This window comes from Lathamus discolor, chromosome 13, assembly GCF_037157495.1.
Source record: "Lathamus discolor isolate bLatDis1 chromosome 13, bLatDis1.hap1, whole genome shotgun sequence".
In the NCBI taxonomy this organism is placed as follows: domain Eukaryota; kingdom Metazoa; phylum Chordata; class Aves; order Psittaciformes; family Psittacidae; genus Lathamus; species Lathamus discolor.
Window position 1 is genome coordinate 10760919 of NC_088896.1, and position 21492 is coordinate 10782410.

The window sequence follows — 21492 nt, forward strand, 5'->3', positions numbered from 1 at the left end:
AGGAGCACTCCGGGGTCCCTTCGCTTCGGGGAGCTGCTGCGGGGTCCTGCAGCCCCCGGGACCCGGCGCTCCGGGGTCTCTCCACTCTGGGGACCCGCCGCCCGCGGGACCCGCAGCTCCGGGGTCGCAGCGCTCCAGGACCCTCCCCTCCAGGGTCCGTCCACTCCGGGGTCCGCCCACCCCCGTCACCCGCTGCCCCGGGGACCCTCCCCTCCTCTCCTCCCCTCCCCTCCCTACCGGGGCTCCCCGCACCCGGCCCCGCCGCGCCCCCCGCGCTCTCCGCCGCTTTGCCCCGGCGCGGCTCGGCTCGGCCCGGCCTCCCGCCTGCCATTGGCGCGGGGCAGCGCGGGGGGGCGGAGACGGCGGGGCCGCTATTAAACATCACATGGCAGCCCGCAAAACCGGGCAGCGGCTTGCGCGGTGGCTCAGTTGCGAGCGGTGCGGCCGGCGGGCACCGGGGCCGGGCTTGCGTGTGCCCCCCCCCACCCCACCCCGCTCCACTCCAACCCAACCCGCTGCTGGATCTTTACAGCACGTTAACTGCCCGCGCCTCCCGAACGGCCACCGGCAGGTAAGGAGCGCCTCGGGATGCCCCTTGCTCCCGGGAATGCTGGCGATGCGCCGGGAGCTGGCTCGGTGCGCGCTCCGCGCCGCGCAGCTCCCGGGATAAAGCTTCCTTTGCCCGTGGTTGTGTTGCGCGCTTGGGTATGGCCGCTCGGAGGGGGAACTCCTGCGTTTCTCATGCACCGTCCACCAGCTATTCTCAGCGCCTAAAATAATTAGATAGGTATGCCGGGAGCACTCGAGCATCTGCTTGCAGCATCTGTTTGTGTTCATAACTTTCCATGCACCAGCTGCTTCCCACTCCCCCCCCCCGCCTCTCCCGAGATATTTTATCCTGGGGAAGGGCTGGAAGTTCGCATGACAGCAGGAGCAGCCCCGCTCCATCCCTTCCCATTCTTCTCGCCTGTTGTTTCCTGTACAAGAGAGAGGTCAGAAGTCTCAAGCTTTGGAGAGGAGATGCGTGTTTTTGAAAGGAGTGTCCGAAATGTTTGAGAGGGTTGGGAAATGAACCTGTAACTTCATTCATTGGAGTTATGGAAACGGGGAGGGGGAGTTTCTTTATTTTTAATCCTCCTGACAAATCAAGATAGGAAGAAATTAAAGCCCCTGCAGCTGGGGAGCCGGTGAGGAGGCTCTAGGTATTGTTTCCACTTTGTTCATGACAGTGAAAGGAAAAAATACTGAAAGGAATGGCAGATTTATTCGCTGGGGTTCAGTGCCTGCTGTGTCATCTTCCGGGGGACGGGGCAACCGGGATCCCCCCGGTGCTTGTGCCGGGACCCCTCGGTGCTTGCGCCAAGGCTTCCTCCCGGTGCGTGTGCGGGGTCCGGGGCTGAGCCGGTGCCGCCCGGTGCTTATGCCTGGACCTCGGTGCGTGTGCGGGGTCCGGGGCTGAGCCTTTCCTCATCCCGATGCGTGTGCGGGATCCCCTCGGTGCGTGTGGCCGGTGCCGAGCGGGTCCCTGTGCTCGGTCGGCCCCGGCTGCTGCCGCCTCCCCGCGCCGCCGGCAGCCGCACTTGTTCCGTGTTCCAGCCTTACCTTGACACTTGTTTGCTTTGCACCCTGCAGCCGGTGCATCGCGCACCCCCCCTGGTGCCGGCTGCCGCCTCGGAGCTGTTCTGTCACCAAACACCCCCGGCGTCAGATGCAAACGCGCTCGCCCGTTCCTCTCCCCTATTTCCTTGCACCCGTTTCTCTTCATTATCTGTTTGAGGGGGGTTTGATTTGTCCCCCCCCGATCCTTCTCCTGAAGGTATCTCAGCACTTTGTGTAACTTGAATCCTACCCGAACCCGCGGAGAAGCCCTTGGGAATGACTTTTAAGCAACGTGGGGGTCTGGAGAAGGGTTACAGGGATCGGGGAATGTGGGAACGGGCTTTGCTGGGGCGAGGAGCTCCTTTGTTCCTTTGCACAGGGGAAGGCGCTGGGCCAAGGTAGTGCTGGTGCTCCCGTAGCAACATGTGCCCTGTCGCTCCGCAGGGCTGAGAGCCGGCAGCCTGGGAATAGCGGCTCCAAACTCTCATTAGTGCTCCTCTTTCTACCCCCGCGGTTCGTTTTGCACTTTGGAGGTTTTGTTCTCTACTAAACCTTCTGCACAAATTCCCTTCGAGCTGTTTGTTGCAGAGTTTGATGTGGGATGTGAACGTCTTTCCTGGGGGCAGGTCTTGAGGGGGATGCTTCCTAAGGGGAAAGTGAGGGTTCAGGCTCCTCCTCATCATTTCCACCAGCTCTGGTTCAGAAATGCTGTAGATGCAGCATGGTCCCGTTTCTCTCTGCTCCCCCGAGCATCCCCTTGCAGCAGAGCAAGCCCAGGGCTCTCCCATCCCATCTCATCCCATCCCGGTAATGCTCTAGTCTTGTATCCTCTTCCAGGAGGAAAGGTAGCCTGGATTAATAACAGTAACAACACACCTCGTGATGATTGAATTTACAGCTGCGTGTGTGCATGTCTGGATGCAGTGCTCAGGGCCAAAATGCACCAACATTTGGGTTGGTTGTTGGGTATGGGGTTGGCTTCTTTCTGGTGGGGATGCAGGGCTGGTCCTCCACTAACTTGGCGTTTTGGGTGCCACCAACAGCTGATAATGGCATGGGGGGGAGGGAGGGGCAGCAACTTGTTTTGCCTTTGAGCTGCAGGTGGATTAGCAAAAGAAGAAGTACTATTAGATTTTCACACTGGTTTGCTTGTTTCTGGGACTTTTTTGGGGGGAACCTCCATTTGGGGAGGTCATGGTGAGCATCAACAAGGTGTGAGCTAGAGCCAGTGGATCTGCCAGGGGTTTACACAGCCTGTGGTGCCACAAGCAGGAGCACCACCAGAGCTGGTCCCTGTACACAGTGTTGGTTGTGCTCCCATCCCGGCATCCTCCCCACTCCAAGCACACACAAGGAAGAGAAGGGATTTGTGCTGTACAAGAAGCCGACCACGCTGCGGTGGAGCATGCCAGAGCTTTGTGGTATAATCCTCAAGCAGTCTGTAACGGTAGCACCGGCTGCCCCAGGCACAGCCCAGGTTATGGATTTATGGATGGGTAGAGCCAAATCAGTGCAGGTCTGCTCCCAGGGCAGTGACGGAGGAGAAATGCTGGGCCAGGTACAGGAGGCAGAAGGTGCTCGCCCATTCGCAATTATACAATGTACAGCACCTAATTCAGGCTTCAAACTTCTAAATGCAGGCAGCTCCCTGCAGGAAGCTGCCGTTATGATTCCAGTGATTTGTGGAATTCAAACAAATGTCCTCAAGTCAAGACTTCTGTGGGGGAAGCTGCGTATTCAGACACTTGAGGCTTTACAGCTTATCTTGCCCTCCACCACAAGTTTTCCTCTAAAATCCAAGAGAGAATGCAGGGGAGAAAACAAAGACTTAATGATAAACTGCTTCCCAGGCTGCGTGTTTCCATCAGCTGGGAATCAAACAGACTTTGAATGTGGAAGTTGAACACGACTGTGATTATAGGATGTGGCTTACGAAAGTGATCGATTTGCAGACCAATGCAACGGGTTTTCAAGGAGGTTTTTGTGTGCGGTGTATCAACAGTAATTTCACTTCCCCCCCACGTTCAGGTTAAAAGCAATAAATGTATTTTTCAGCCAAAATAAATAATTTACATGAACATTAAAAGAGTTCTTTTTTAATTTTGAGAATGATATCCTGATGGGAATGGGAAACACCGCGATCAGAAAGGTGCGAGGGGTGAAAAAGTGAATCCTTAGTGGTGTAGGCAGGGCAGTCAGACAGGTTTTAGGCAGCCCTGCTGTGAGCCTGCATGGCTGGGAGCTGCTCTCAGACCCGGCATTACCGAACCCACCAAAAGCTGCCAAAATGTCTTGTATGGTGCTGAAGTCACAGATGACTAATGTGGGCAAGTAGGCGTGGGGATGCATTCCTGCACAGCATACAGAAGAGAGGGGAAAAGAGAAGGTAAATGTAATCCCGAAGGAGATTCCAGAGGGAACAGCAGCCTGCCTGCAACGGGAGGGCGATGGTGTTTTGTGTGTGTCACCTGCTCCTTTCCTAACAAGTGTCTGCTGAGCTAAAGCCCTTGTAATGTGGTTGGAGGTTGTGGGAGGGCTGAGAAGCTGTTTGAAATCCCTCAAGTTTTTGGAACACATCTGCAGGGCTTTCGGAGCTGCCTTTGGGAAAGGAGATAAACTCTTATCTACCGCTGCTGTTAGATACGGATCCAAGGAATAGCCGCAGTGTCCTGCAACTCTTTTGTGGGCAGAGGTCGAGCCGCTGCAGTTTTGTTGGGTTTTGGACAAACTCAGATGGGTTTTGATGATTCTCATTTACAAAGAACGCTGTGATTTAATCCCCCTCTACTGTAAATGACATTGAATTCTCTTCTTCCATAACAAACATTCCTCGTCACTGGGTTGTAGTTTGATTTCCTCATGGGGCGCATGCGTGGACGGAGCAGTTGCATTAAGGCATCTCTTCTCTGCAGTATTTCAATTACATTTCCTGATATACAGTACATGACTTAATGGATGACGCACTTGTTAAAAGCTAAACCTGGGTCTAAGCCAGACCTCCCTGAAACAAGTTTGGTGGCTTCTACCCTCAGGAAGAAGATTTTGTAGCCTCTCTGCTCAGTCTTAATTGCTGACATTTAAGACCCACGGGACACTCAGAACCATTACCCGTTGGAGATGGAACTGGCTGCCCCAGGCTCCTGAAGGGAAGGTGCTGTTACTCGCTACCAAAGGTGTTAGGAAGACACTTGGCCAGTCGTTCTCCACTGTGGCCCTTTGCTAGTTGTGTTAGCAGGAGCAGATGAGGGCTGTTACGAGATTTAGTTTACTTTGAACAGCTTAAGCCTAATGTAAGTGTAAAAACCATGCAGATCTCAACAAGTTTCTGCAGTTAAAGAGGAACTAATGCCTTTTGCAGAGAGCACACAACTCCTTTGGTTTTGCTTAATCAAAAAGCTAAGTTACGCGCAGTGTAATTTCATGGAGACCACTGACATTTGCGTTGTCCAAGTTTATTGCTTTTCTCAGTACGCGACACCTTCCCTTTTACATGCTCCCTTGTTTGCTGTAGTTAAAACAGTCCAGGAGACACAGTGTATGTCACTAAAACCTGCTTTAGTGTTTGTATTGGAACAGATGGATGTTAATGCTGATTGTTTGTTTCAAAATAAACAGAAAGGTGTAAATAGTAGGTAGATTATTTGCATGTCCAGCTTTAAAGTGCACATTGCTCAGAGGCTTGTGACATGATTGAGCAGCTTGGTCTAGCACAAGGTGCCCCTGCCCATGGCAGGGGGTTAGAACTGGTTGAGCTTCAAGGCCCCTTCCAACCCAAACAAATCTATGATTCTATGATCACTTCAGTGCTTTCATGTGGGAAGGGTGATGCCGTCTTTGTTGTAATGAAGTCACTCCTGTCAATACACAACCATGAGCATGACGTGTTCCAGAAAATGCTGTCATTAAGAATAAGGAAACTTCCTGCAGGTCCATGGGAGTAATTTCAGTTGTTTCTTTCAGGTTTGATTCCTTACCCTTTTCCCCCAGGATCTAACACGGCGTTTCTCTTTCTCTTGCAGACCATGCCATCCCTATGACGGTTGCTTGTTAAGCTAACTCTGCATGCCAGAAGACTGTCCCGGGTGGATCCAAGGGCTTTTGGGGACTCCAGCCTCTCCCCAGTTTTTCCACGTGTGTGTGTTCCTCTAGAACTTTCAAAACTGTTTCTCCAAAGGGTTTTGCAGAAACTCAGACTGTTTTCTAAAGCAGAAGCACCCGAGTCCACAGCAGTAGTGATGGGCAGCGTGCGAACCAACCGCTACAGCATCGTGTCTTCGGAGGAGGACGGCATGAAGCTGGCAACCATGGCCGTTGCCAACGGCTTTGGGAATGGCAAGAGTAAGGTACACACCAGACAGCAGTGCAGGAGCCGCTTTGTCAAGAAAGATGGCCACTGCAACGTCCAGTTCATTAACGTGGGCGAGAAGGGACAGCGATACCTGGCAGATATCTTCACCACTTGCGTGGACATCCGCTGGAGGTGGATGTTAGTTATCTTCTGCCTGACTTTCATCCTCTCCTGGCTTTTTTTTGGCTGTGTGTTTTGGTTGATTGCACTGTTGCATGGGGATCTGGAGAATCAAGAGAACAGCAAACCTTGCGTCTCTCAAGTGAGCAGCTTCACCGCAGCCTTTCTGTTCTCCATCGAGACCCAGACCACGATCGGCTATGGCTTCAGGTGTGTCACAGACGAGTGCCCCATCGCAGTGTTCATGGTGGTTTTCCAGTCTATAGTAGGCTGCATCATTGATGCCTTCATCATTGGTGCTGTCATGGCAAAGATGGCTAAGCCAAAAAAGAGAAATGAAACTCTAGTCTTCAGCCACAATGCCGTGGTGGCCATGAGAGACGGAAAGCTGTGCCTGATGTGGCGTGTTGGAAACCTGAGGAAAAGCCACTTGGTGGAGGCACACGTGCGAGCACAGCTCCTCAAATCCAGGATCACGTCAGAAGGGGAGTACATCCCCTTGGATCAAATAGACATCAATGTAGGCTTTGACAGCGGGATAGACCGCATATTCCTGGTCTCCCCAATTACAATAGTACATGAAATAGATGAAGACAGTCCTTTGTATGACTTGAGCAAACAAGACATGGACAATGCTGACTTTGAAATTGTAGTAATATTAGAGGGCATGGTGGAGGCTACTGCCATGACTACCCAGTGCCGTAGCTCATACCTGGCAAACGAAATCCTCTGGGGCCACCGCTACGAGCCCGTACTCTTTGAAGAGAAAAACTACTACAAAGTGGACTACTCGAGGTTCCACAAAACATACGAAGTGCCCAACACACCCATCTGTAGTGCCAGAGACTTAGCAGAAAAGAAGTACATTCTCTCTAACGCAAACTCCTTTTGCTACGAGAACGAAGTGGCCCTCACCAGCAAAGAGGAGGACGAGATTGACACTGGGGTGCCTGAGAGCATGAGCACAGACACCCACCCGGACATGGACCACCACAACCAAGCAGGGGTGCCTCTAGAGCCACGGCCGCTACGGCGGGAGTCGGAAATATGACTGACGGACTCTTCCTCTCTCTTGTGGTTGAAAGGAAAACCAATACACCTATCGGTCAAAGGCACGTTGACCTGAGAAGTTGGCCCAGAACAGTTTTCAGACAACGGTACTGTTGAAGAGCGGTGTGAAGGCAAGCAGACCTGAGAAACCCGGGCTGGTTTTAGGGCTGTCCTCAGAGGAGGGACGACAGGAACTGAACTCTAAACACAAAGCACTAAACATGTCTAAGTATGAACAGAAGGCACATATGTTGTAGAATAAATTATGTATATATTTTTTTACAAAACTTGAACTTGCAGGCAAGCTTTGGTTGGGTTATTATTATTTTTGTTTTCAACTTTTTCCAGAATGCTTCTCTCTAGGGAACAAGAATGTTTTTAATGGCATAACAAAGGCAAGAATCTGCCTTATTATTATTATTATAATTATTTTTTAACGAGCTGCTGCTAACTACATGAACACAAATGGTTATTTTTGTTGCAGTGTAGTTTTGTATTTTTTTTTTTTTTCTCTTGTGTAATTTAAAAACTCAAACCAGAAAAAGTCAGTGTTGAACTTTTGGGGTTGAAAAGCTTCAGAGAGGCCGATGTTGCCAGAAAGTCTAAACTCCTTTTGAGGCCAGTAGGTTGAGAGCTCGAATCAATTTCTCTCTTTCCAATTACGTAAGGGGCATTATGTAGTATCAGGCCAATCAGTTGCCTCCAGCAAAATTGTGATTTGGGGGGGGAGGAGAATTTAATTCTCTGTCTAAAGGAAATAAAATATATATAGAGACACATAGACAAAGTACTACGTTAAAACTACCTAAATGGATACCAAAGAAAATGCAGAGTTTTGCACAGTGGAGTTTATTTTAAAAAAGAAAAAAAAAAAAAGGAAAAAAAAAAAAGAAAAAAAGGCTGCTTAAAAAAAAAATCAAACCTCAGTCACTTTTTTTTTGTTTTATTTTTTTTTTTTTTTCTCATTTCTTTTTAAGACCTTTATTTTGCACCTTATTCAAAAAGCTTAAGACTCGGATCTGAAGTGGGCTAGGACTCCTCCCCTTCCCCCCATGCTCTTCTATGGGAAAAGAATCCCTAAGGAGAAATGCAGTTGGGGGAAAGCAGACAAGCACCCAGCTGTCCTCTTGAGCAGAAGGGCAAGTGTCCCAAACCAGTGCTGGACCTCAGCCTCCCCAAAACTGAGCCACCCTCTGCAGGCATCTGCCCTGAGCCCCTGGCTCCATTGTGTTACTGCTCAAACCATGCCAGGACCACGCAAAGCTGAGGTCCAGGCTTGAGGCACAGATGAGCTGTGTAGGGAAATCTCCCCAGGAAGAGGTTTTTGAAGAGAAAAGGAGAGGGTAATGGAGAGGAAAAGAGAAAACAGCTTTTATAACACAGCACTTGGGAATGGCGCAGGGATCGTAGTTGTGTTTTGCAATAAATGCTTCTCTTCAGCAGGGCAGTGGTGTCAGAGAGAGGGTATTTTCCATCTCATTGAGAGAGGAAGGGAGATTTAGGTTGCATATAAGGAAGAAATTCTTTACTGTGAGGGTGGTGAGGCACGGGAGCAGGTTGCCCAAGGAAGTTGCGAATGCCCCATCCCTGGCAGTGTTCAAGGCCAGGTTGGATGGGGCTTGGAGCAAGCTGCTCTAGTGGAAGGGGTCCCTGCCCGTGGAAGGGGTCCCTGCCCGTGGCAGGGGTTTGGAACTGGATGAGCTTTAAGGTCCTTTCCAACCCAAACCATTCTATGATTTGGAGAGGATGAGACTACAAAGCAAGGTCCACCTCCTGCTCCCTTTCCCCAGTAAACAAGGAGTGGTCAGTGGACAAGACACATCACCAAGCTCTGAGCAGATGATGTGACTTTGATTGAAGCTCTGGCTCTAGCAGTGTTTTGGCTCCTTCACCCAGAAGGCTTTAAATTCTCTGTGCCTCTAAGATCAAGGAGATGGTGAACCTGTGCTTCACACCGGCTCCCCAAGGAGCGGGTGGAAAAGGGTGGTGGTGGGGACGATAATCCTAGTCAACTCTTGCAGTATTGGATCACTGTATGCCATTAAAAAACAGCTTGTTCTAGGTCTAATGTCTTCTGCAAACGGATATCTGTGAAGGCCTCTGGCCCCTTCCAGCCCTGCCTGAAAGAAATGCCTGCAATGAAATGGTTTCTGATAAGATGGTATCTGCAGTTGGGTGGGTTCGAAACTGTGGAAATGCGACATTGTAAACATGGATTTGGCTACTAGAGAGGGCAGATGATTAAATGCAAGTACTAAGGCTGTTACTGGGGTGGGGAATGTGAAAGGAGGGAAATGCTGAATATATAAAGGCAATTGGATTGCAGTTTCTGGGTCAACAGTGAAGACAACTGAGTGCTGCTAGTGCTGCTATTGTGATATTCTTGTAAAACCTAAACCAAAGAGTATTCAGTGACACAGAGAGTGCATGGAAACACAATGGGGAAGGGATGGAAAAGGGAGGCTGACCAGGAGAAAAGGGTCCTATTCTCCAGATCAGCATCCCTTAGGTGCACAATGTTCCCACTAAACGATACTTGAGATATTTGAGGGATGGGAAATGCAGGATCCAACTCGTTTCTTTAAAGGAAAAGAAATTCAGAGAAAAAAAAGAAGTGAAAATCCCCTCCCCTTACCATTTGTGGTGCAGAGGTTTGGGGCTTGGGGGGGGGGGTGTTTCTTCATTTTGTTTTGTTTTTCAAGTCAGTTTTTCAGAACTATTTTTGAAATGTACATTTTATAAAGTTTATCAAGTATTTTCATATTTAAAGCCAAATGTAAATAGAAGTCTGTAAAGGAGGACAAGGAGAAGAAGAAAAAGAAGAGGCCACACAAAGTACAAATCCTGCTCGGCAGTCTCGGCTAGCTAGTACCTAGATGCTACCGGTTAGCATGAGTTTTAGCAAATACTTGCAAGCCTTATAGGATTCCTAATGCTATGGGCTTCTCTTTATTTATTTTTTAAGCATGGACTTCATTTGAAAACCTGTTCTAGTTACTGGCATTTTTCAAGAATTCCCAGCTTTCCGAGTGCTCGACTTGTCGAGGGCGTGCATTGAGGTAAATCCACTGCACTCTCTGCCACCTTCTTTTTCTTCTCTTTTCTTTCATAACCCTTTGTCTTTGCCGGTTGAATCTTAACATTGCAGAATTGCACTCAGCCTCTGGCTCCGGGAAGCTGCTAGAAAGAGACCTGCAATGTTACACTCCATGGTACCCTTTCCCCTTTGTCCATCAGTTCTGTATTTCTCAACCCCGGTAAGGCCGGTGTAGGACAGACTGTTGTAGCACAGTTCCACAGCAGCAAATTGGGTTAGTCCTTTAAAAGTACTGTTATTTGCAAGGACTACAGTGACTGACAGCGTTTCTTCAGTTCCTGGTGAGCCTGGGCCAAGCTGATGCTTCATTAGGGGCCCTTCAAATGGACTGAGCTCTACCCACAGACTCCAACCCACATTGGTTCGGCCTCTTTATCAAGGATAAAGTTGGCTCAAGCGGCTCGCACAGAAGGTTTATGCTGTATTTCGCTTAGGGGCTGGGGGGAATATGTTATTTCTGCCCTTCCCTGAAAATACTTGAATGAGACACATTGTCTAAAACAAAATCCTGCGTGCAGGGCAGTGACAAAAGCATTTCCGAGGCAGGTGGGGATGGATCTCCTCCTTCCTCTGTCCCTTCCGTGCGAGGTGTCCTTGGTTAAGCAGCAAGGGTAGAAAGCATCACTTACTCACTGTGTTTAAGGATATTCTCTCCCAGCCATGATAAACTTCTGTGTTGTTAGTTCAGCACTCGCTCTTCTCGGAAAAGACAAAGGGTCCAGATACTTCATTTGTTCTCTTCGGTCTTCTTTTTCATGATGGATTACAAGGTAAAACTGAGAAGTACTGTAATGTCTTTAAATTATGGCTGCTCATGACCATTGTACAGCAGAAGGGTGCTGCGTAGTTGCCATCCCACAGCCAATGAGAAACTGATTTTGTAATGACTTTTGGCCTGCAGCTATTGTGAGGTGAACAATCTAGGCATCTGACAGTTGTCCATTACTATTTTCCTGTTTGCAGCCTTTTTGTATCAAAGTCTTCCTAATGTACTGCACAAATTGTGGATTGTACAGATTTTTATATATTATGTCTTATTTTATTATTTCTAAATAAATAAAAAAAAAAAAGAGAATTAATTGATGCGTGCAGCCTGTGTGTAAATGAGCCAGGAGGAGGGTCTGGAGGTTATTATACATTATAAAGCTGTGTTTATGGCTGGCTGAGCACAAGCATTGTCCGAAGCACTTTGGGAACAGCCAGGTCGTTCTCTCCCTTGACAAAAGGCAGGAGGAAAGGTGATACCACCATTATACCATCATTATTTCCCAGATGGGAACATAAAGGCAGTGCAGCATAAGGCAACTTGGAACAGAAGGAAGATCTGCCCCAGAGAGGCAGAGGGGCTTTCTCAAGGTCCTGCCTGGAGCTGCAGAGCTCCAGATCATGAATTACAGGTTGTATGAAATGGAAAAAACCCTCCAAGTCTGCATGAACTACAAAGAAAGGGAAGGGGGGGGGGGTGGTGGGGAATGAAAGCAAGCGCATTGAAAGATTTGGAGAGGGATTAAAAAATTAAGCAGGAAACTCATCTTCAAATCCCTGTGTTTTATGTCTGCCTGGAACATCCCCTTATGGAAACGGTGCTCCTCAGCTCAGCTCAATTCCAAACACGCTCGCGGTAATCTTTGTACATGTCTGCAGTCCTGAGCCTGATGTTGCAGGCGTGGAGCTGGGGTTTGTGTGACGGGATGGGGAAGCACAACGGGGCCTGGAGTAACCAAGAAAGGACTCAATGCCCTCATCTGGTGCATTGGGAGGCTCCTTTCCCATGTGTCTGTGTGTGGCCTTTAGGGCAGATGCTGAGGCTGTCCAACCATGACTCAGCTTCAAACTGCTGATCTCACTGGAATGCAGCACCCTGCAGAGGCTGAGGATGACCACGGAGCATTTCAGTGCAGTTGTGACCCTCTGATGATGTCCCAGACCTTTAATCAGCCTGCAGTGCTGTTAAATGATGCCTCGGATGGAGCCCTGACCCTGTCGTGAATGACTCCATTTATAAAACCAAATTTACTTTTCACATCTAATGGTCTCTTGGAAAAGCTTATAATAATGATAATAATTACAGGGCTGGATTTAGAGATACAGATGAGCTGTCACAGCCTGGATCTGCTTATTCTCCCTGCTGTAAAGTACCCTCCGTGAGAGCGGCTCACTGCTCTGAGCCTGGCTTTTGATGTTTGCTGTTGGGGCAGCAGTCTCTGCATAGTCTGCCTGGTTCACTCCGCTTGCCTAAATCATTAGCACCCTCTCCTGTCAGTGCCTTTCCCTTCTCTTGCTGGCCATTGGTCCGGTCAGGTGGAGTCAGCATAAATACAGCAACAAAACACAGACAGTATCCTCTGCTAGCCAGCAAGGTAAGAGCTGAGATGTCTTCCTTCCCACACTAGCTGATGCATCTAGCAAGCATCAAGCATGCAAAGCCCCACTCTGCCCTCCACCCCACTACAGCTGCAGTGGCTTTCCATGGAAATTAGAGGATGAGTAAAACCAGCTGAGTGGTTGTGGAGTCTGAGTTTAAAATGATGAAGTTTCAGGTGAGGGAACAGGAATCAGTCTTTGTGATTGAGCAGCTGTGTGGGAGCAATGCCTGCTGAGAGTAATGGCACTTTGCAACTGCTCACAGCAATCCTGTATTTCTTCTATAGGAGAAAAATACCGTGTCCTTTCCAGGAGAAGGAATGCTTCCGCAGGAGCACATGCTGCTAGGTGAGCACCAGCAACATCACATGGACCATTCAATTCACACCCAGCATGAACATCAGAGGTAAGAACAGTATCAGCATCGCACTGGGACCTGCAGCAGGCTGCTCCTTGCTTCTGGCAGTTCTCCAGGTGGCTCTGAAATCCATAGCTGAATCCTGCCATTCATCTTATGCCTTGGGTAGACTTTATTTTATAAGGAGTTAACATTATTTCATAACCCTCTCTTTTTAGCTTGATGCATTGCCTTTGCTTTGTCCTCTCCTGCAGGTCACAGAGATGCTCTTGCTGGTTTGCTGATGTCTGGGGATGGGACAGTAAAGTGAAAGCAATGAAAGCTATAGAAAGGTCAAGAATATAAAAATGAAATATGAGTCTTGAACAGATCATAGGTTTTTCTTTTTTTCTCCTTCTAAAGTTTTCTCTGAAATACAGTCTTTAATCAGTAACATTTACAGCTTGTTTGAATGTGCAAATCCAGGTGGTTAAAAGCAAAACAATGCCTTTTATAGGTTCGGGTGGGCAGGACAGAAAGGGGCTACAAACACACCTGCTTCACCAATATGTGTGTTTCATGTTATTCTTCATAATATTCCCCAAACTTTTCCTTCCTTACTGCTTGGATTTCAGCCCATAGACACTGGAAACAGATTTTATTTAAAGAATCATCCACATTGAGTCTCATTCAGATGACATGTGTGTTAGAATGTGAAATACCTACAGAACCACCCTTGGAAGCTGTGCAAAAGGGAGTCATGAGCTGCAGGAGAGGTTTCCTCTCCTTGCTGGATACCTTCCTTTTTCCACCTCCCAGTGGTAACAGGTTCACTCCCACGTGAGCCCTGCTTCCTCCTGATGCAAGAGGCACTCTGGCTCCCTGGGGAGACTTTCCCTATTGCAGCAGGTAGGAAACCAAAGGTTTTGCTTTCCAGCATCGATATTTTACTAACTCTTTTGGTTTTTTTTTGGCTTTTTTTCTTTTAAAGGCAAAATATCTGGCTGTGCATAAACTGCTCTTGATATGCAAATTAACTCATTAATTATTTTGCATGCAAGGTGCCTTATGGCTATGCCTGTATTTCATCCAGGCTTGGAGCAGCAGGGCCATGGGGCTTGCTGTGCTGCCTGAGCCCCCTCCAGCCTGCAGGTGCTGATGCTCAGTTGTCAGTGCAGAACAAAGCAGAGCACTCGGATCACTACCTATGAAATTTCTTCATTATTGGGCTTTGAGAGCAATCTGGTTGCTGGTGTTGCTCGAGACTAATTGAACTCTAAGATGCTGCTTCCACTGAAATCATTACTGGAGTTCCATTTAATTGACGTATAATAGGCTGTTAAGAGGAAGGGATAGATTTCTACAGTTTAATAGCGCAGAACAGGGATGAATCTCACCCTGGGGCAAAGAGATTACCCAGAGAAATCACACTGCTTTAGCTTGATTTTTGAAGTCTTTTGGTATTCTCAAGTGGTGCAGTGGCTGTTAGCTCCCAGAAAGGATGGAAATGGTCACTTCCATCTTCACCCCTTTATTTCTGTGTGAGTCCTTTGCATGCACACAGAGAACACAAGGCAGACCAAGCAAACACTTTTTTCTCTTTCCCATGTTGATACTTGCACTGGCTTCACTTGTGCTGGAAAGGCAGAAGCAGATCAAAAGTTGGTATTTTCTCTGTTTACACCTTAGGCAAGAGAGCTTTGGCTGTCTGCAGTTGACTCAGGATGTGTCTGTGATCTACAGATGGAAACAGGGAATTCCATTCTTTCTTCTGCAAGAGTCTGGCAAGAGATGTCTGCCCTCTAATAAGAAGCCCAGCAGCTAATTGAAGATGGGGGGGAAAAAGCTTTAAAGGAAGAATAAAGTTAATAAAGGTATGGAGCTGCTCAAATGCTCACATTGTGTTTCAAAGCAAATGGAGTGCAAACATGCTCCATCTGCTCTTTGTAGCACACTGGTCTCCTTCAGGTGAAGCCACTCAGTCTGCAGGGTTTGGGGTGGTTGTGACAGCAGTATCTGGAAAAGGAAAGCAATGAATTCATTGGAGGAAGGCTTAATGTCACCTGCAGTGTCACCTGCATCCTGCTTTGCAAAGGCTGTGCTGGTGGTGATGGTGCTCTTGTAGATCCCGGTGTTCTCAGCCTCCCTTCTCCCGTCCGTACCCAGCCACCCTGTAAACCTGATTCCATATGGGAAATTGCTCTCGGAGCATCGGTGGGAAGGGAGGCTGCAGGGCTGGTTCATGGTCACTCCTGTATGCAAAGCCAAAGGGATTAAAAGCAATTAGGGAAGCCCTGGTTTATCCTAATTACAGCCAGGGCTGGAGCTGTGTTAGAGGCATTATCTCAGGTTTTCCAGTCTATCTCCCAGTGGGCTCAGGAGTTTATTTCTGCCCTTCTCGCTCTGTCCCTCTTCTTGTCTCTCTCATCCCAGTGACACTCATCACCAGCTTTGACCTCGAGGACCGCTGTGGGTTTGGTATTTACCTTCATAGCTGCCACGTTCCAATGCAGTTGGAGCGTCTTGGTGTTTTCAATATTTATAGCTCATTAACTCCCTGTGCCGTTCTTTAGGCTCCGTGTTTAATGAGGAGGGGTTGCCAGAATGGCTGCGCCCGGCCCTTGGCGCGTTATCCGTCAGCTTTGCCATTGAATTAACTTGAGGTATGCATTGACTAAACATCTTTAGACCCATTGGACAAACAGACTCTGCAAGATTCATAAATTAATGCAAATCGGCTTCAAATATGTCAGACCCGCTCCCCCAGGAATCCCTGGCCCTCAGCGTGTTGTGACAGCTTTGTTTAAGCAAATCTGGATCTTTCACTGCGAATAATGAGAGCGCTTTCATCCTGAGCGGTATTACCAGTGAGACTAATGTGCCATTCTCCTTCTTAAAACTGTGGTCTCATCAGGTATAAATTAAACCACTGGGAGAGCAGGGAAAGAAAATGTGAGTAGCATTTGCATGTATTGTCCCTCCTTTTCATCTGCTGCAGGAATCGCATCGCAGCACCTTTTTAATGCCGATACTGCTGTTACAGTAAATGATTCAACAGCCGCAGCCTTTCATATCCTGGGGTTTCAGACTTGGAGGTTTTGTGACACATGTAAATTATGTGCATGTATTTGAGCTATAATTCATGATGTATTGTTTGAAAGCCTCATTCACACACTTCAGCTCCTGCAGGTTTCCTTCCACGGGTGTTTCCATGTCCCTGGAAAGATTGCTTCAGACGATGGTCGTTGCTGGTGGCTGTTCAGGAGGAAGCTTCCCAACACGCTTACAGGTAACTTTATCTCCTCTAAAGGCTCATGGAGTTTTGCTGACACCCAGTTCATTATCCACAGGAGCACATAAACCCTGGGAGCTTCTGTAACCATGGCTGAGGTCTGACATCCTGCTCTTTTTGGGCACGCACCTTCTGCTGCCAGGCTACAGATGTATCAGTTATTATTTCCACTGGTACTGTAAGAGTCCATTGTGTGACTGTTACTCACAGTGCTACACTGTAGTACTTGCACTGACGAATGCAAGCATGACCACTCAAATATATTACTGCCCCTAACACGTCTTCCTAACTAAACACGTTCAGCCCGTTCCAACGTGGTAGATTTTGCTTCAGATAGGAGATGACCACATTCCTTCCTTGAAGTCTCTCTCCTCCACGCATCAACAAATGTTAACAAATAGGCATAATATATGCCCTGGGGAGCAGAGAAAGCTGCTTTTCTTTTCCTTGGCTGGCTTAATTCATGCTGGAGTTGTGTGACTTTTCATCTCTGCAGTCAGAGGGAAAGGCTAACTCCCAGTGTAAAAGTAGCATGATAAATGGTGGAAAAGGAACTTGTTGGCTTTCCTAAGAAACTCTCCTCTCCAGCTCCTCCTCTCGCAGTACTCCTTCCAGCGCCCCAGAATTCACTGCATCAGTGCATGTTATGGCACCTTTGGGATGTGTTAGTCATAAGAATGAAGCTACTGGTGCTTTGCAGGCATATTTTAACTTTGGCTCTCGCATGAGCGCTCTGACACATCCGTGCTGTCTGCACGTCTGGGTAGCGTTCGCTTGCGGGTGCCTCCTGAGATTCCAGACAGCTCACAAAAGGGAAACATCTAATTTACATTGGTGAAGGTATGCGTGAGGTCCTTTTGTTGTTCTTTGGTGATGGTGAGGGCTTTGGGGTACAGGGATGAAGGCAGGAGGGATGCCTCAAATGGGAACTGTAATGTCCAGCTCCTGTTCTGTCCTTTCTCTTCTGAACACAGCAGGGTGGACAGGAAGAGGGGAGACTTTGCTTGCTCAGCCAATCTTGCTCGTGTGCCCCTATGTGTTATTTTCTGCACTGGGAATACTGAACAAGGGGCCAGCTGCATTGCCCTGGCCCCTTGGCATGGTGCTCACTGTGTGCGGCTCCTTGGGATGCTCCGTCCCCTGTGACCAAAACGCATCAGGGACTGAGAAACTACAGCCTCTGGGCGTTTGCACTGGCATCAGGAGGACCCACGCTCGCTGCCTCTGCCAAGCTGCTGCCACCGCGTACCAAATTGCCCGGGTAATTCTGCCCCTTGTGCAGCAGACGTGAAATGGGCTTGATCTGAAGCCCGTTCTCCTCATTCAAATTCATTCTGACCGCAGAATTAATCTGCAGTTGTGTCTAATTAACTTCTCCCAGGGTGCTTTTGAGATGAGAGCTGATAAGTCATTGTTGTGCATTGTATTATGGATATTTCCACCTGGATATGCCCTGTTGTGTCCTCCTGCTCTCAAATGCCGTAGTCTGGACTCATCTCTGTGATTTCGGTTTATATGCAAAAAGCTGAGTTCAAACCTGACTCTCTGGCTCTCTACTTTTGTATACAAGTGTAGAATTCCCAGTTGACTCCTGCAGGTTTTAATACCAGCCCTGGTTTGGAAAACTTCTCTTATACTTTTTAGGCCCAATCTGATGTATCCAGCATTCACTGGGCAAATACCAAGGCAGCTTATCAAGCAGAGTGTTATCCACCAGTAAATACACCAAGGTCAGTAAGACTTAGAATACTGAGGTGGTTCAAATTGAAATCCTCAGGTATTGCATGTATGTTCAGTCTATTATGTGTATATTTGGTCCTTTGTGCTCCGAGTCGTTTGCTTGTGTTTTGCATATAACCACAATCATTTTATGGGAAAGAAGAACCAGGCTTGGTCTAAAGGAAAACTGTTTGGGCCTGTCCGCTTTAAATGCTCTTGGATTTAAGAGGCTCTAGCACAGAGAGCAACCTTTTTCACCTTTTTCTCCCTCAAAATGAATGACCAGATAAAGATCTGGTGCACAAGAAGGGAAACAAAAATACAGCGAAACAGCAGAGTATTGTGGTCAGCAAAGGTTTTGTGAAACGAGATACTGGTTTTGTTCTTCCCCTTAGAGAGCAAGAAGAAAGCTTCTCTTTGCCCGTATCTCTTTCTCAAACAAGCTCTGTGACTGGTTGCAACCTGTAATAAAAATGCCATATGCAAGGGAATATATTTAATATTGGGAAAGCAGAAAGGAACGATATGATCTGTTTGGACTTTGAAGGTAAATGTTTAGACATTTTTTTCCTTTAAAATAAGCTGTGATAGATGCTGGTTTGCTGACTGGGAAATGAAATCACAGAGGATTTATGCCGTTAATGACAGGCTATGATGTCAAAGACATTTGGCCTGTAGCCATAACCTTTTGTGTGGCTCTGGTTCATTCTTATAAATAAACAGGACTGCTGCCTGGGTTGGAGTCCCCATCACTTGGGAACGCTGAGAACTGGCCTAAGGAGAACACTTGGAAATATGGAGCAAAAAACAATAAGAAGAGTTTTCTTCCCCTTTAGTTTTATGCAGCAGGGCTGTGTTAATGTTGATAGAAGCACCACATTACTGAAATAACACCAAAACCAATCTCACTTTCTGAAGCTCCACTGTGTTGCAGTGATTTACAACTAGTCAAAAGCCCCAGACACATCGTCAGCAGTGTACATCACTGTGATTTGTGTTCCTCTTGTCGCATTTGTAGTATAAATAAGCAGACTGGGCTGGCTTTTATAGTTGTGCTTGTGTGACACCCAAGGTTTGCATCAGGTGGAAGCGGTGGGAGCATTTGTGCTGCCCAAGGAGGGTGCAGTGGCAGGTCCACAGCACCCAGATAGGAGAGGTGCAAACCCCAGGACACCCATTGCAGTAATCTCTGAAAGCAAGCTGCAAATCTGACTGCAGAGAGACAGGGAGGCCCTGAAGTCTATATAGCTTTCGTATGTACCATATCTGTCCCCTTGAGGAACTTACAGGCATAATTCTAATCCTATTTTGCCAGGTAATGGACAGGATTTGATTGCAGCCGTATAATGTTTGATACATGGGAGGGCTTCATTCTGCTGTTATTGGTGTCATTTTTCACATAGACTGATCTTCCTTTTGTATTGTGTCCTCTGGGGCTGTGTTGCTGATGGTTCACAGATACCAGACTATGGCGAGGTGATGCTGTGTGGCTGCACTGATTGAATGGTACCCACTTAAACCCTGTAAGGATCCAGGTCCTCTCACTAACATAACTACCAGCACTACACGGGTAAGTGTTAGAAGAGCTTTCAAAACCTGAGTGAAGCAAGCTCTGTGTCCTGCAGGTCTCTGGTTCCTAAACCTCCAATGACTTCAGCAGACCCTGTCCCCTGTCTGTGCCATGTGATGCAGCATCAACCCAGCCCCGAAATTTGGATAATAATAGTTTGTGTTAAAGAAAGGCAGAGGTTTATTAAATATCAATATATGGTTTACAGCATGGGTTAAAGTTCCTCTCTTAACATGTATTATAACTTTGCCCAGGAGACTTAATTCCTGAGGGAGGGAATGTTTCTGCTTATGGGGTTTGAAAGTAAAGAGAAAAGTGTATTCACAGGGTATAAATATGCCATTGTATGGGATGCTTTGTTCAGAATTCTGCTACATTTTGAACACTGGTGATAATTAATGGCATGAGGTAATTAATGACAGTGCTTTCCTGAGCACAGGTGCTGTGCTGATGTCCAGGGCAAAAGGACCTGAGTCATTTCTGTGTCAGGCTCTTGCTTTTAAATTCCTGAGACTGAGGCAGACACAGCTGTGCCAAGGTCAGACCATGACATTACAGACTGAAACTCCAACTATCTGCAGTTGGAGAGAGGAAAGAGATGGAAAATGCCAAGGGGGAGGTACCGGGAGAGAAAGGTTTAGTGGAAAGGGAAAAGGCAGCTCCTCAGTCAGCGTAGGGGATGTGCAGAGAGAATTATGGAAGAAAGGTGAGTGGGAATTGTGTTTTCCAATAAATAATGAAAATGTAATGGGATGTCTGCTTGTAAATCATGCAGAGACTTCTGGTGACTATAACAGAAACGCCTTTGAATATACGGAGATGAGGGAAAGGCTTTGGGAGGAGTGGTTTTTCCAAAGACTCGACAGGGAGGCTGGTGTTTATTGAATATTTATTAAGACTTTTGATAGCATGAAGACAACTCCCACACTGGTTCAGTGGCCATCAGCCACCTCCGGGCACAGGGCATCGTGGATAGCTGCGGTCCCCAGGCTTGGCTACATTCAATTTGGGCTGTGATGACCATGAGCATCCTTCTCTGACAGCAGTGAAAGGAAATCCCATGGGCTACAGCCCTGAGGAAGCATCAGAGAGGAGCCAAGGCTGTTTGCTGCACGTCTGGATGCAGTGTAGCATTGCTCCAGAAGACAATAAGATGTAATAGCTGGATTTTTCATTTTCATTTATTTGTGGAGATGTCTTAAACCTTATCTAGTTAAAGGCTGTGAGACATTCTGAGACAGAATAGTCATTTGTGAACGCATTATTTCCATTGCTTTATCCCATAGATTTGAAGGAGGATGGGGGGATCCCCTTGGAGATGGGATAATCCTGGTGGAGCAGTCCTGTAGCATCAGCTGAAAACTGTGTACAAGACCGAATTGTGAACTTTCAAATGAGAACATTCCCAGCGTGTGCAGAGTGTTGGCTCTAATTTAAATTCCCCTAATTCTATCCTTAATGTTTTTGGTCCTTTAGACTTAAAAAGCAGAACTGCAGCTTCTTTGTGCTTGGGAAATGATACAAGACCTTTACGGTCTCAAAATGGGCTTTTTTTTTTTTTTCCATGAAGAAACAATGTAATTGCATGCAAACACTTCTCATCAGTTGTCTGAAGAGACCCTTTGGCTGAATTGTAAATCACTATAAAGTGCACCAAAAAGAAGAAAAGAAAGATTGGGACATAAATGACTTTTGGAGCTGTCTAGTCTGGGGTTCTGTAAGGTAATTAAATCAAAGAGACTTTCTGATCTATAGAAGGGTCAATGGAACAGGGCAGTGCTTTGAACCATGGTCTCATTAAGATACAATTGCCTCCATTGCTTCCCAGGTTGTTTATAACAGAGAGCTTATTCCTAAGCAGTCAATAACAGGAGCACATAAATCACAGCACAGAAAGAGTTACTCCCAACTTTATGGACCAGATCCTCAGCTGGTATAAATCACTGTTGCCCCAGTGATGTCACCTCAGCCATGCTTTATTTAGACAACCCAGAGA

General features: G+C 47.4%; 1 protein-coding gene and 1 long non-coding RNA gene across 4 annotated transcripts; both read left to right on the forward strand.

Moving 5' to 3' along the window:
* Positions 1–486: 486 nt before the first annotated feature.
* On the forward strand, positions 487–11288 carry KCNJ2 (potassium inwardly rectifying channel subfamily J member 2). The gene is made up of 2 exons (XM_065693632.1): positions 487–571; positions 5619–11288. The coding sequence occupies exon 2, from the start codon at positions 5835–5837 to the stop codon at positions 7116–7118; it is 1284 nt and encodes a 427-aa protein (XP_065549704.1). The 5' UTR covers positions 487–571; positions 5619–5834; the 3' UTR covers positions 7119–11288.
* A 1915-nt stretch (positions 11289–13203) lies between these two features.
* On the forward strand, positions 13204–21037 carry LOC136021510 (uncharacterized). Of its 3 annotated transcripts, none has more exons than XR_010615801.1 (7): positions 13204–13268; positions 14605–14789; positions 15489–15578; positions 16096–16204; positions 18322–18473; positions 19385–19496; positions 20783–21037. It is a non-coding gene; the product is annotated as an uncharacterized LOC136021510 (long non-coding RNA). The 3 variants fall into 3 exon arrangements; XR_010615800.1 differs by lacking the exon at positions 13204–13268 and adding an exon at positions 13736–13824; XR_010615802.1 differs by lacking the exon at positions 13204–13268 and adding an exon at positions 13736–13824 and having other exon boundaries at positions 16105–16204.
* The last annotated feature ends 455 nt before the right edge of the window (positions 21038–21492 follow it).

Excerpts from the sequence above, each read along its gene's own strand:
- KCNJ2 (XM_065693632.1), top strand. The coding sequence starts at position 5,835 with ATGGGCAGCGTGCGAACCAACCGCTACAGCATCGTGTCTTCGGAGGAG.